This window comes from Plasmodium fragile (assembly GCF_000956335.1).
Source record: "Plasmodium fragile strain nilgiri unplaced genomic scaffold supercont1.93, whole genome shotgun sequence".
NCBI lineage: Eukaryota > Apicomplexa > Aconoidasida > Haemosporida > Plasmodiidae > Plasmodium > Plasmodium fragile.
This window is the reverse complement of record NW_012192673.1, coordinates 12694-24760: the sequence shown is the minus strand read 5'-3', so window position 1 is coordinate 24760 and position 12067 is coordinate 12694. Positions and strand designations below refer to the sequence as shown.

Here is a 12067-nt window from a genome sequence, read left to right as displayed (position 1 = left end):
TTCATAAAAAAAAAATGCGTTGGTCAGGCAGAACGACAACCTGTGCACATACACTTCATCTGTGCGGGACGATCGAACTTTTCTCCTCCTCCATCCCTTTCACCATGTCACTCGAGTGAGAAAAGTTGACTCCCCCGACTATGGACATTGATCTCACGGTAAAAACGGTTGGAAAACTTTCGGGCCACAAAGGTTACTATAGGAGAGAGCTATTCGCGTTGAGCAGGTGGCGTCTCCAAATGTGCACGCCATATTGGCACATACGCGCTTACTTGCTCACTTCATCGCTCACTTCATCGCTCACTTCTCCATATGCGGGTGGATAAAAGAGGACTGAGCTCTGTTACGTCCGCCCACGTTGCGCTTCCCGAAACATATTACTTTTTTCCTCCTTTACTGCCCTTCTCTACACACAGCGTGCGTAACGAAGATTGTATTTAGCAACGATGAGAACTACATCGTCAGCTCAAGCTTGGACAACACTGTTTGTCTTTGGAATGTGAACAAGCAGTTACACATAAACACCTACAAAGGTATTGCTGCGTGTGCGTCACTGCTCCCTTTGTATGTATGTCCCTATTAGTGACGCTCCTTCACTTTATGGACTCCCAAAATGGTCTATCCCCAAACGGTGCACCGCTCTTCCACCCCCCCCCCCCTCTGCAGATGTTCACAAAAAGGGAATAAACGACGTCGCCCTGTTCAGGGACAATACGAAATTTTTCTCAGCGGGTGGGTCTCCATGAACGTGCCTCAACGAAGCGCAATTTGCTGTCGAGGGGCACCCTCTACATTTGTCCTCCCTGCAGACCACTCTTTTACTGGCTTCTCTCCTTCACACCGCAGGAAATGACGCTCACGTTTACCTTTGGGACACCCTCTCGAACAAGGTTTTAAATAGGCTGCTCGTGAATGGTTAGTAAGCGATTAGCCCAGGGGGTCTCCCCACCACACGATCGTGTGAATGACACGCATGAGCAGTAGCAACAACGCACTTGTCTCGAGAGGCTTCTCACCACTGAACTACGTTTCTTCTTCTCCTCCCCCCCTCAGATAAGGTTAATGTAATCAAACTCAGCCTGAATGAGAAGCTACTCTTTTGCAGCAGAAGTAACTCGGTCAATGTGTACGACTTTAGGGAGAGGGACTACAAGAAGAAGAACACCCCTTTGCAGGTCTTCAGTGAAGCGCGGGACTCCATCTCAGAGTTAGTACAAAAAAACGTTTGCATGCGCACCGACCAGCCACGTGACAGTATATACAAGCCGACCTTTGCTAAGCCAACTCACGCTCGTACACGATCCCTTCCCCACCCCGCAGTATCTTTGTGGACGAACACGAAGTCTACACGGGCAGCATTGACAACTGGCTCAGAGTGTACGACATGCGCATGGGGAAGCTGCTCACTTACGACATGAAGTCTTCCATCCTCAGCATCGACGTGACGAGCGACAGGAACTACTTTTGCGTGAAGACCATTGACAACAGCGTCAAGTTGGTGGAGAAGAACAGCGGTAAGGAAACGCGCACCAGTTAGTGGCCTCGTGAGTGGAGCTCTTTGTGACGCCGCAACTGCAATTCTTCATTTGTCTCTCCCCCGCCTTAGGAACCCTCCTCGGGCTGTACAGAGGCGACTCGAACAACTGCCACCGGAGGAACATCAAACTGGACAACCGAAACAAGTTCATCCTCTCCTGCACGCACCACAACGACCTGCACATCTACGACATTGTAAAGAGCAACCTAATAAACAACTCCATTTTTTATAAAAACGTTCAATATGAGCAACACCTGGATGTATACAAAAACACCTACTGCAAGGTACCGATAGGAAGGCCTACTTACTACGTAACCGTTAACAAGCACATGATGTTGGAGAGCTCCTACATCGACAAGGAGAAATATGACTCCGTCTTGGAACAGTACAAACGGTACGGGAAGAAGACACATGTTCCTTCCTCCGATCTGAATTTTCAAAATGTGAATAACAAATTGGTTTGTGGAGATGTGGACGGAAACATACACGTGTTGCAGCTGTACTACAAATGAAATTTCCCCTCACTGAGATTTGACCTCTGCTGAGAATTGCATGTTGCTGCTTTTCGTCTTTACCACTTGTTCGGTTTAGCCCTTTTACGGGGAAGAAATAAATCCACAGTGGGTGTCTTCCCCAGGTTGTAAAAACGAAGGAGTCGACAAAGGGATTTGCACACGTAGTTCATCCTCCTTCATACGTATGACCCGTTCGAATTTTGTTTTTTTCATTTTGGAGGAAGCATAACGGGGGTGTGGGTGAAGAAATACGAGATGGGGGAAAAAAAACAGAAAAAAATTACCCATGTAAAGGTAGCATAAAATGTATGCAGTCGTTTCCGTTCACTTGTATTTTATTTATTTTTTTTTTTTTTTTTTGGACCACCTGTATGTGTGCCGAGGGTTGCACTCCAAATGAAGAAGCAAAAGTCTTAAAAAAGGAGATGCCTCCATTTGGACTGTCACTCGGAGTATTCCCCGCATGTGGTTCCCTCAGGATGTTTTTTCCTTCATCACATATCGTCGTAGTGTATCGCGTCGTATCGTATCGTAGCGCAGCGTAGCTCATAATTTTTTTTTTTTTTTTTTTTTGTTTTTTGAGCAAATGGCCAAGCTGTGTTGTGACAAATGCCTGCCTGCACCGCGTGGTAGACCAAGTTCCCACACGGTGGAGTAAAGCAAAAGCGCCACATTTTTTTTTTTTTTTTACGGGAAGGAAACCATGCACTTGTTGCACCTACGCAAAATTTGTACAAATAAAGGAAAATTTCCACTCCGTTTCTTGTTATTACTTTTACCCGCTCGAGTGAGAAATACCTGACAGCGTTTATTCTTTTTCCCCACCGAAAGAGATTGACAAAGGTTTTGCCGACTGGCTGCCTCGCACGTACACACCGACTCGCGGGTGGAAAAGGCGGCCACACGGTAGGTCATACGACGTTTCCCTCATCCACGTAACCGCCGTCCCCACAGTTGCCAATTTATTTTTTTGTGTGCGTGCATGTCCACTGCACAGAGGCGTTATCTCGGAGCAGCCCCACTGTGCCGCTTCTTCCAGTGAGACGCTCTTTGCAGCGTGCCGCTTTGTCAAGCGAGACGCCGCTTCCCCCCACATGAGGAAGTTCCCCGGGAACACGAAGCGCGGGCGGGAGGACAGCCCCGAAAGGACGTGCATCACGCTGGTGCGCGCGACGCTGCTGCCCATCCTGAGCATTGACAAAAATGAAAAGACGACGCTGTTCCATCCCTTCAAGAACCCCCTGCCTGGGTTCGTAAGCGACAAGAGCCTCTATGTGAAAAAAACTCTGGGTGCAAAGGTCAGGCGCACAGGATGGATAAATCTGACCAACGGCATACCAAGGAGATCAGATGAAGCAGAAATGAATGAACAGAATAAGGAAAACGAAATAAAAAAAGACTTTGTCCCACTAATCTTATACGAGGATGAAAAGAACAAAATACAAGTTGATCCCATTTTAGCTCAGTTCCTCAGAGAACACCAGCGAGAAGGAGTCACTTTCGTTTTCGAGTGTTTAATGAATTTAAAGGATGAAAAGATAAGTGGATGTATTTTGGCAGATGATATGGGGTTAGGAAAAACACTTCAAAGTATTTCTGTTTTATACACACTCCTAAAGCAAGGCATTAATAAAAAACCAGCTGTTAGGAGATGCCTCATTCTTTGCCCAGCTAGCTTAATTAATAATTGGAACGATGAAATAAATAAATGGCTACCTGGTAGATGCAACGTCACTTGTGTTAATGACAATGCAAAGGAAAAAATCGTTAGCAAATTAGAAGGCTTCAAGTATGACCCCAAATCAACAGTGATCATATGTTCATACGAATGCTTCCGCATAAACAATGAATCATTAGACAAATCTTCAATAGATATGATTATATGTGATGAAGCACATCGGTTGAAGAATGACAAAACAAAGACCTACATGAGCATTTATAATTTAACTGCTCGAAAAAGACTCCTCCTCTCTGGTACTCCAATACAAAACGATTTAAGTGAATTCTTTGCTCTCATTTCATTGTGCAACCCGGACCTATTTGACGATACCAATTTGTTCAGGAAAAAATATGCTAACCCTATTTTAATTGGAAGAGACAAAGATGCAACAGAGAAAGAACAACAAATTGCTTCAGAGCGACTAGCAGAACTATCTACCATTACAAATAAATTCATCCTCAGGAGGACAAACAATTTACTCTCCAAAGTGCTACCTGTAAAATACCTCATTAACATTTTCATTAAACTCAACCCCATTCAAGAAGCCCTCTACGTCCTCTTTTTAAAAGACAAGAGGATTTTGAAAAATGAACAGAGCACAAACAAGGTCAATGTACTTATAAATATAAAAAAATTGGAGAAAATTTGCAACCACCCTCTGCTACTTAATGCTAATGATATGAAGGACGTCGGGCAGGTGTCGCTCGCGAAGCTTATTGAGGAGGCGGTGAAGGAACAGGAGAAGAAGCCAGCGCGCGGGAACAAACAGGGGAATGCACGCAGCGGAGGTGGCGCAGCGGAGAAGGAGAAGCCCCCGGTAGAAAGCAACACACAGGGGGGGGGTGGCCACCGGGATGGTGATCGGGATGGCAACCGCGATGGCAACCGGGAGCGGGACCGCCGAAGAGCCGTCGAGATGGACTACGACAAACCGGTGAAGAAACTCCTGGAGGAATGCAAAAGAGACACACAAAGGTCCTACTACAACATGTCCTGCAAGTTCCAGTTGCTTCACTTCCTCCTCAAAACAATAAAAAAAAACACCACCGACAAGGTAGTCATTGTAAGCAATTACACACAAACCCTAGACTTCATGGAAATACTATGTAGAGAAAATTTTTACAAATTCGTACGATTAGATGGAGCAATCAGTATAAAAAAAAGACACAAAATTATTAATGACTTTACACACTTATCTGATATTTTTATATTTCTTCTTTCTTCTAAATCTGGTGGGTGTGGTATCAACCTGATCAGTTCGAATCGTTTGATTCTGTTAGACCCAGATTGGAACCCTGCAAATGATAAGCAAGCTCTAGCAAGGGTATGGAGAGAAGGACAAAAAAAAATTTGCTACATATACAGACTCTTTTGTACAGGTACAATTGATGAAAAAGTGTATCAGAGACAAATCAGTAAAGATGGGTTGTCCTCCATGATTGTTACTAATACGAATTTGTCGAAAGATCAACTATCTGATGAAAATGTTAAAAAACTTTTTAATTATAAAATGAATACTCTTTGTGAGACACATGATAATATTGAATGCACTAGGTGCACTACGAAAAATTGCACCGATAAGGAAGTAGAAAACTTCTCGGAGCAATTGGAAGATTTTGAAGAAGAAGATGTTAACACATGGGCACACCACCAAAATGTAGAAACTGTGCCTGATGAAATTCTGGCAAAGGCGATCAAAGCAGCTACTGAGTACAAACTTAACCATATGAATAATTTTCCCGTGTTGAAAAAACTGTCCGACCTCTTTGTTACCTTCACCATGAGCTGCAAAATTGAATACCGGGACGACTTGATTAAACGCAAGGCGCAAAAGGCAGAACTGAACAACACGCGCACGGGCCAATCTGCTGAAACCACGGCTCAGGATGAGGAGGCCGATTATGAGGGCGAAGACGAGGATGAAGAGGAAGAGGAAGAAGAAGCAGAAGGGGAAGAAGAAGCAGAAGGGGAAGAAGAAGAAGACGGAGCAGAAGAAGAGGAGGAAGAGGAGGAGGACGATGAAGAAGAAGAAGGCAGAGAAAATGAGGAGGAAGAAGAAGAAGACGCGGAGGAAGAAGACGATGAGGAGGAAGAGCAGGAGGCTCCGCCCAAGCGCGCCGACAAAACGGACACACACCAATACCAACACAAGTTAATGGAGATCATGGAGTACCAACTCGTGCGCAAAAGGAACAAGTCTGAGGAGGCCATGCGGGCGAGAGGTGACACACAGCAACCTGCCGGGGATATGACCACCTCTCTTCATGCGAAGGATACAAACAAACGCGAGGACTCTTATCAGCAGCCAACGAAGGAGACGCAACTTATTCAGAAGAAGGACGCAAAAATGAGTACCACGGCAAAAGCCAAATCACACGAGGAAGTCGTGGGTGAAGAGGACGCAGCCTCCAAACGAGTCACCCGAAACATGAGCCAGAAGAATTTAATGGAACTCCTTTCACAGGATGATGAATCTAAAGTGACTCTCTCCATGTCAGAGGACGCGGACGCTTCCGTGGAGAATGTAAGCACCGACAGCTCGTACTTGATATGAACGTGAGCAGGGAAGTGAGGGGATGGCAATCGGCGCGAACGGGAAATGGGGGGGGGAAAAAAACACACCCTCCAAAGTGTGCATGAAGGAGGAAAAAAAAAAAAAAAAGGAAAACCATTCTGTGCTTTAAAAGGTGTAGAAGCCATGTAGGTTTAATTGCAAGTTGGCGAAAAAAAAAAAAAAAAAAAAAAAAAATTATTTGGCTGTACAATAAGGAAGCATTTTTTTTCACCCCATTCAATTCTCGTTTGAAGAAGAAAAAAAAACAAAAAAAAGGGGAAACATAAATGTGCTATTCAGTTGTAACCACTGCGCTGTCGTGGGTTGCAGATCCGTTGCTGCATGATAAATGACGTCCTTGTGTGTGTGCAATGGCTGTAGCAGCTGTTTCCCCGTTTGGTGCAAAAAAAAAAAAAAAAAAAAAAAAATTCTTACATGTGTGTATATAGGGGAGGAGCATTAAAAAGAGGTGACCAGTCACTAAGTGTACTCGTCGCATACTACATTCACGCCTGCAACGGTGACAACAGTGGACTCCGCGCGGGAAAGGGAATTATAATCTGTTATCCCTTCCCCCATATAACAGCACGTTCACCACGGAGTGTTTCCCCTCATGTGGCGCGCAGAAATGTGTTCCTATTTCCGTGTAGAGTAACACCACGCCCTCCTCCCCCCGCCCTTTTCTTGTGTGGGCACACCCCGTTCGTATTCGCCAAGTGGCCCAGTCAACGCCGTCGCTGCAGCGGTGCACATACACGCGATCCCTAACATCCGCACACCAACCGTTGTGCCGTTTTACACGTGCGTAAATTTAGGGCCCAATTTTTCTGTGCTTCTTTTCGGAGGTGAAAAAGGTCCTCGTTTGCAGCCCCCGTCACTTCTTCCGCCCAGCTATTTCTTTTTTACTCATTTATTTATTTATTTTATTTATTTTTTTTTTGTTATTTATGCGCGTGGTTCATTTGGTAATTGTTTAATGAATTTTTTTTTTTTTTTTTTTTTCCTTTGAAACTTCTCACGAGTTTTTGTTCCCCTTTTTTAACAGTTGTGTAATTTAGCAGATTTGTGTTTTTTAATTTTTATTTTTTTAATTTTATTATTTTTATTATTTTTATTGTTTTTATTTTTATTTTTTTTTTCTCAATGAAGTAACGCTTTGTTAGTCATAAGAAGTAGAAATAGTTTTCCGCGAGCTCACTCGAGTAAGTACGACGTGTTAAAGTGGTATATAGAGCTCGAGGCGACGCTCCCCCAAACGACGGCGGAGAGACTGTGTTTTTTTTTTTTTTATTTTGCAAAAGGGTGTAACTCCATCCAAGGGGGAAAAGAGAACCCTGCGAGGAGTGGATCATTCGCCTCTTTTTGCTTCTCCTTTTTTTTGTTTTCCTTGTTTTTTTTGGTTTTATTTTTATTTTTTTTTTTTTTGGTTTTCCATTTTTTTGTGTAATTCTTCGCCTAGTTTTTGCCTAGTCTTTTGGCTCCTTTTTTTTTTTTTTTTTTCTCCACCTGTTTTAAGCGGCATACTCGGCTGCGCGTGCAGGTGAAAAAGGACAAACCCAGTGCAGACACGGAGGTGTGCGTCGAGTTGTTCGCCGCGTTGTGCGTCCGCTCCAGGGCAGTATGCCGAGTAGAGTCTCAGCCCTCCCTCCATGCTGAACCAAAAGAGAGAGAAAAAAAAAAAAAATAATTTGTGCACTAAGTTTTAGAGCAGCGTGAAGCAAGTGTAAAAAAGTTGCTTCGCCAAGATGAAGGGACGCAACGAACGCAAAACTAACATCGAGCAGGTGATGAGTGACTACCTCATCAACCTGAGCCACCTGTACAAGAACGCTCAGTCACAACCACACTCGTTGAGTGATCATGAAAACGGAGAAGGGAAGATGCACAGGATGAGTAGCTCCAGGACAGAACTCATTAAGCAGGAAGCCCTGCTCATGTGCAAGAAGGAAAACAGCAGCAGTAGTAGCAGCGCCAGTACAAGTGACGAGGTCTCATCATATAGCGCTAGGAGCAAATCGACTTACTACCACAAAATGCTAAATACCATTTTCACCCCCAGGGAGCGAGAGATATACCTCCACTTGAAAAAAATACTGCAGACGCAAAAACACTTTGCTCATGTCGAGGCCAATGAGTACCTCTTCTGCTACCTCTTCGTCTTGGCTATTAAAAATATGTTTTACACAATTATTTTGCAGAGGAAGGCGGAGTTTGAGCTGGGCCATGTGGATGCAACAGATGGTAAAGAGGGGGACCCGCTAGATGGTACAGGGGATGACTCGGTTGAGTTTAAAGAGGAGGATCCGGTAGATGGTAAAGTGGAGGACCCCATAGAGGATAAAGAGGACGACCCGATTCAGTTTAAAGAGGAGGACCCGATTGAGTATAAGGAGGAGGACCCAGTAGAGTGTAAAGGGGATGATGAAGATTCACGCAACGGTGACGAACAAACTGAAGAGGCCAAAAATGAACCAATTGAACCGGAGGGGCCAAACGCACACAAGAGAGAAGCAGCAGAAGTGGAAGAAGTGGCAGAAGCGGCAGAAGTGGTAGAAGTGGAAGAGGCGGCAGCAGAGGCAAACAAGAGAGACGCGACAGAAAGGCCGCTCAAGACAGACGCGCCGCTAACGAGAGACGCGGCGAGTCGACGCAGGGCCCAGGACATCCTCCAAAACAACTGCGACAATTTTGCTAAAAATTACCTGTACCCGCTATTTGAAGCACTTAAAAATAACAAGTCCTACTGGCTAATCCCACTGAGCGTAGTGTCGTGTGCCTACCTCTATTACAAAATGAAGGGGCGAGTAGCAGCCTACATAAATAATTGCTACCTTAACGTAACCAAGTACTTCAATAACACCTTCCTGTCCCCATGGGGTACGGCGAACGCAGCTGTCTCGAAAGATTACAATCACTTCTTCCACAACGTACAAAAGAATAATGTTAAGACAATCCTTTTCAACCCCTCTAACAACACATTCACATACATCTTAAGCAAAGCCACTCTACCCAAGACAGGAACTAACATTAACATTTTCAATTCAAACAAAATGAGCAGCAGTTCACCTCCATCCACACAAGAAGAAACAAATAACGTGTACACCATTTTTTATAATGATTATATAATGAAATTTTTATTAAAAAATAAATGTTATGAACATGTGCAGATAAAATTAGATGATAAAATGCTCAAGTTGTCCCTCATGGAAATTATTAAAAAAAATATAATCGATATAATAACATACAGTCTTTCATTAGCAACTTTTTATTATTTGTATGAAAGGAATTTGTCTCTTTCATCCCCCTTTACCAATACAGATTACTCATCCCATAGCACAAACAAAGGGAACTCGTTAAATGATATTATTTTGAACGAAAAAACTAAGAAAGATATAAAAGGGGTTTTATTTTTTCTTTTATTTTCAAGTATGTTTAAAAATGATTATAACCTATCTGGTTACAACACCATTTTATTCACAGGAGAAACTGGTACAGGGAAGAGTTTGTTAGCTAAAGCTATTGCCAGAGAGCTCGATGTGGAGTTCATTCATCTTTCAGGATCGACTTTCATAGAATTATACATTGGCAATGGGGCTTCTAAATTAAGAAACCACTTTAGAAGAGCCAAACGGAATTCCAGATCTGTACTTCTCTTCGTTGACGAGATTGATAGCATTGGCTTGAGTAGATCCATGAACAGTAACCCTGGGGGAAATAATGTCAACCATGAGTACACACAAACCTTGAATCAGCTGCTAATTGAAATTGATTCGTTGCATGAGTACAATCGGGAGCAAGTCCTTATGGCATCCCGCCGTAGGGATAAAGGAGGCCTTTTTTCTACCATCAGGAAAACATTCATGGAGATCGTCGCACCAGAAGCGGAGTCTGAACAGGGGCGCAATGAATGTGAAGACACCGATCATGTAAAGGGACACACCACTGCCCATCGCCCTTCTACGCGAGAACGGGACGGCTACGAAATTATGCAGTACTACCTCAACAACGACCTCACGCTTCAAGAGGTGGAGGAACTTTTCAACTTGAGGAAATACCGGGCGGGAAAATTTATCCTCTTCATCGGGGCCACCAACCGCTACAAGATGCTAGACTCTGCGCTCGTGCGATCCAAGCGATTTGACAAGGTCATACACTTCCACCTTCCTAATATGTTCACGCGTAGAAGACTCTTCGAGTTTTACTTGGCCAAGTACACGAGAGGGGCGGCAGCCGCAACCGTTAAGCACCACCTACCCATGCAGGGAGGCTCACCCCACACCCCAACAACGCCGTTGCCATCGTCCCCCCTGGACTACGCTCCCTTCAGGAACAAATTCAGCAGCTACTTCAACGCTCTACACCCAGGGGCTACTGATAAGTACGAACACTTGTTGAAGTCGCTGAGGAAGAGGGGCGTGGAGGACAGGTCAGGATCCAACGCACGGGGTACCAGGATTAACGAAAATTGTGAAATGCGAGATGGGGACTGTCTCGGTACGTCGCTCGTCCCCATCGACACGTTAGCCCTGTCCGTCCTCACGACCTTGTTCAACTGCGCCGACATAGATGAGATAGTGCACTCGGTGCAAATGAAGGGTCTCACACAAAACCACCTCCACCGAGAACACAGTCACACCATGAACAGTGCCCTCTTCGAAGTATTGGACTCCGCCTTATTTAACAAATTCACATACGATAACCACGGAGAGAAGCTAAGCACGCAAGGAAGCAAAACCCAAACGAGCAGTACCAACGGACCCACCAACATGATGTTCGCTGGTAACAACTGGTGCACCGATGCGGATTACGAAGAGTACTTGTCCAAGTTTGTGCACTTTTGCAATGAAGAATTAGAAAGACGAATAAACGATGAGGATAGGAGAAGGAAGAACTACAGGACAGCAGGACATTCTCCTGGGGAGAAGCTCACGTTTGACGACCTACTTTTTTTTAATGACTTACAAAAAATGAAAGTAAAGATATGGAGAGACGAGGACATGAATTTCCTCCCGCAGAATGTTTTTTTCCCGCCCGGTAGAAACTACCACCTCTACTTGTTGTGGAAGTCCATCGAAAGCTTTTACGTGGCCCTCCACTCGAGCTGCCGCCGGGCCACCTGCTAGCGTTCAAGCGGGGATGAGTTCTCCATTAGCACAAGGAGCAAAGGCAGCAGCGGAGGGATCAGCGGTAGCAGCGCAACGCGCGCGAATCTACCTCCCAATCGCAGCTGTCCCACCGCTCCTTATGTGGGTCTCCAACCCCGGTGACCATTACTTCTCCCCCTTGCGCGCATGTGTATGCATCATCCACACACACCCAAGTGTATACCTTTCCTCGAAGGGAAGAAACCCAAAGGACAGATTTCCTTTTTTATTTACACAGCACTGTACATATATGTAAGCCCCGCTGTGTAATTTTTTTTTTTTCGTATCTTCCTCCGCGCATCACAAGTTTTTTTTTTTTTCATTTTATTATTTTTTTTTTTCGTTTGCCGGCTCATCTCACAAGCAGCCTCCGTTCGTTTATTGTGCAGGTCACCAGGGGAGGGTATTACACACACAAACATATACGTAGTGACGTAAAAAAAAAAAAATGTTGAAGTCCATGTAGACACGTCCATCTAGACACACGTCCATGCATGTTTATGTGTCCTCTCCCTTTAAATGAATTTTCCCCCCCTGCACAATTTCCTCACACTTCGCAACGAACAACTTTAAACTTTTTTTTTTTTTTTTTTTTTT

General features: G+C 44.5%; 2 protein-coding genes across 2 annotated transcripts; both read left to right on the top strand.

Annotated features, from left to right (window-relative positions):
• Positions 1 to 140: 140 nt before the first annotated feature.
• Positions 141 to 6326, top strand: AK88_05086 (uncharacterized protein; the record flags this gene model as incomplete). The annotated part of the gene is made up of 8 exons (XM_012482688.1): positions 141 to 192; positions 417 to 533; positions 667 to 732; positions 847 to 915; positions 1054 to 1207; positions 1321 to 1514; positions 1607 to 2036; positions 3152 to 6326. 8 exons carry the CDS (start codon positions 141 to 143, stop codon positions 6324 to 6326), a joined length of 4257 nt encoding a protein of 1418 aa, XP_012338111.1.
• Positions 6327 to 8071: 1745 nt separating this feature from the next.
• Positions 8072 to 11449, top strand: AK88_05085 (uncharacterized protein; the record flags this gene model as incomplete). The annotated part of the gene is made up of 1 exon (XM_012482687.1): positions 8072 to 11449. One exon carries the CDS (start codon positions 8072 to 8074, stop codon positions 11447 to 11449), a length of 3378 nt encoding a protein of 1125 aa, XP_012338110.1.
• Positions 11450 to 12067: the final 618 nt, after the last annotated feature.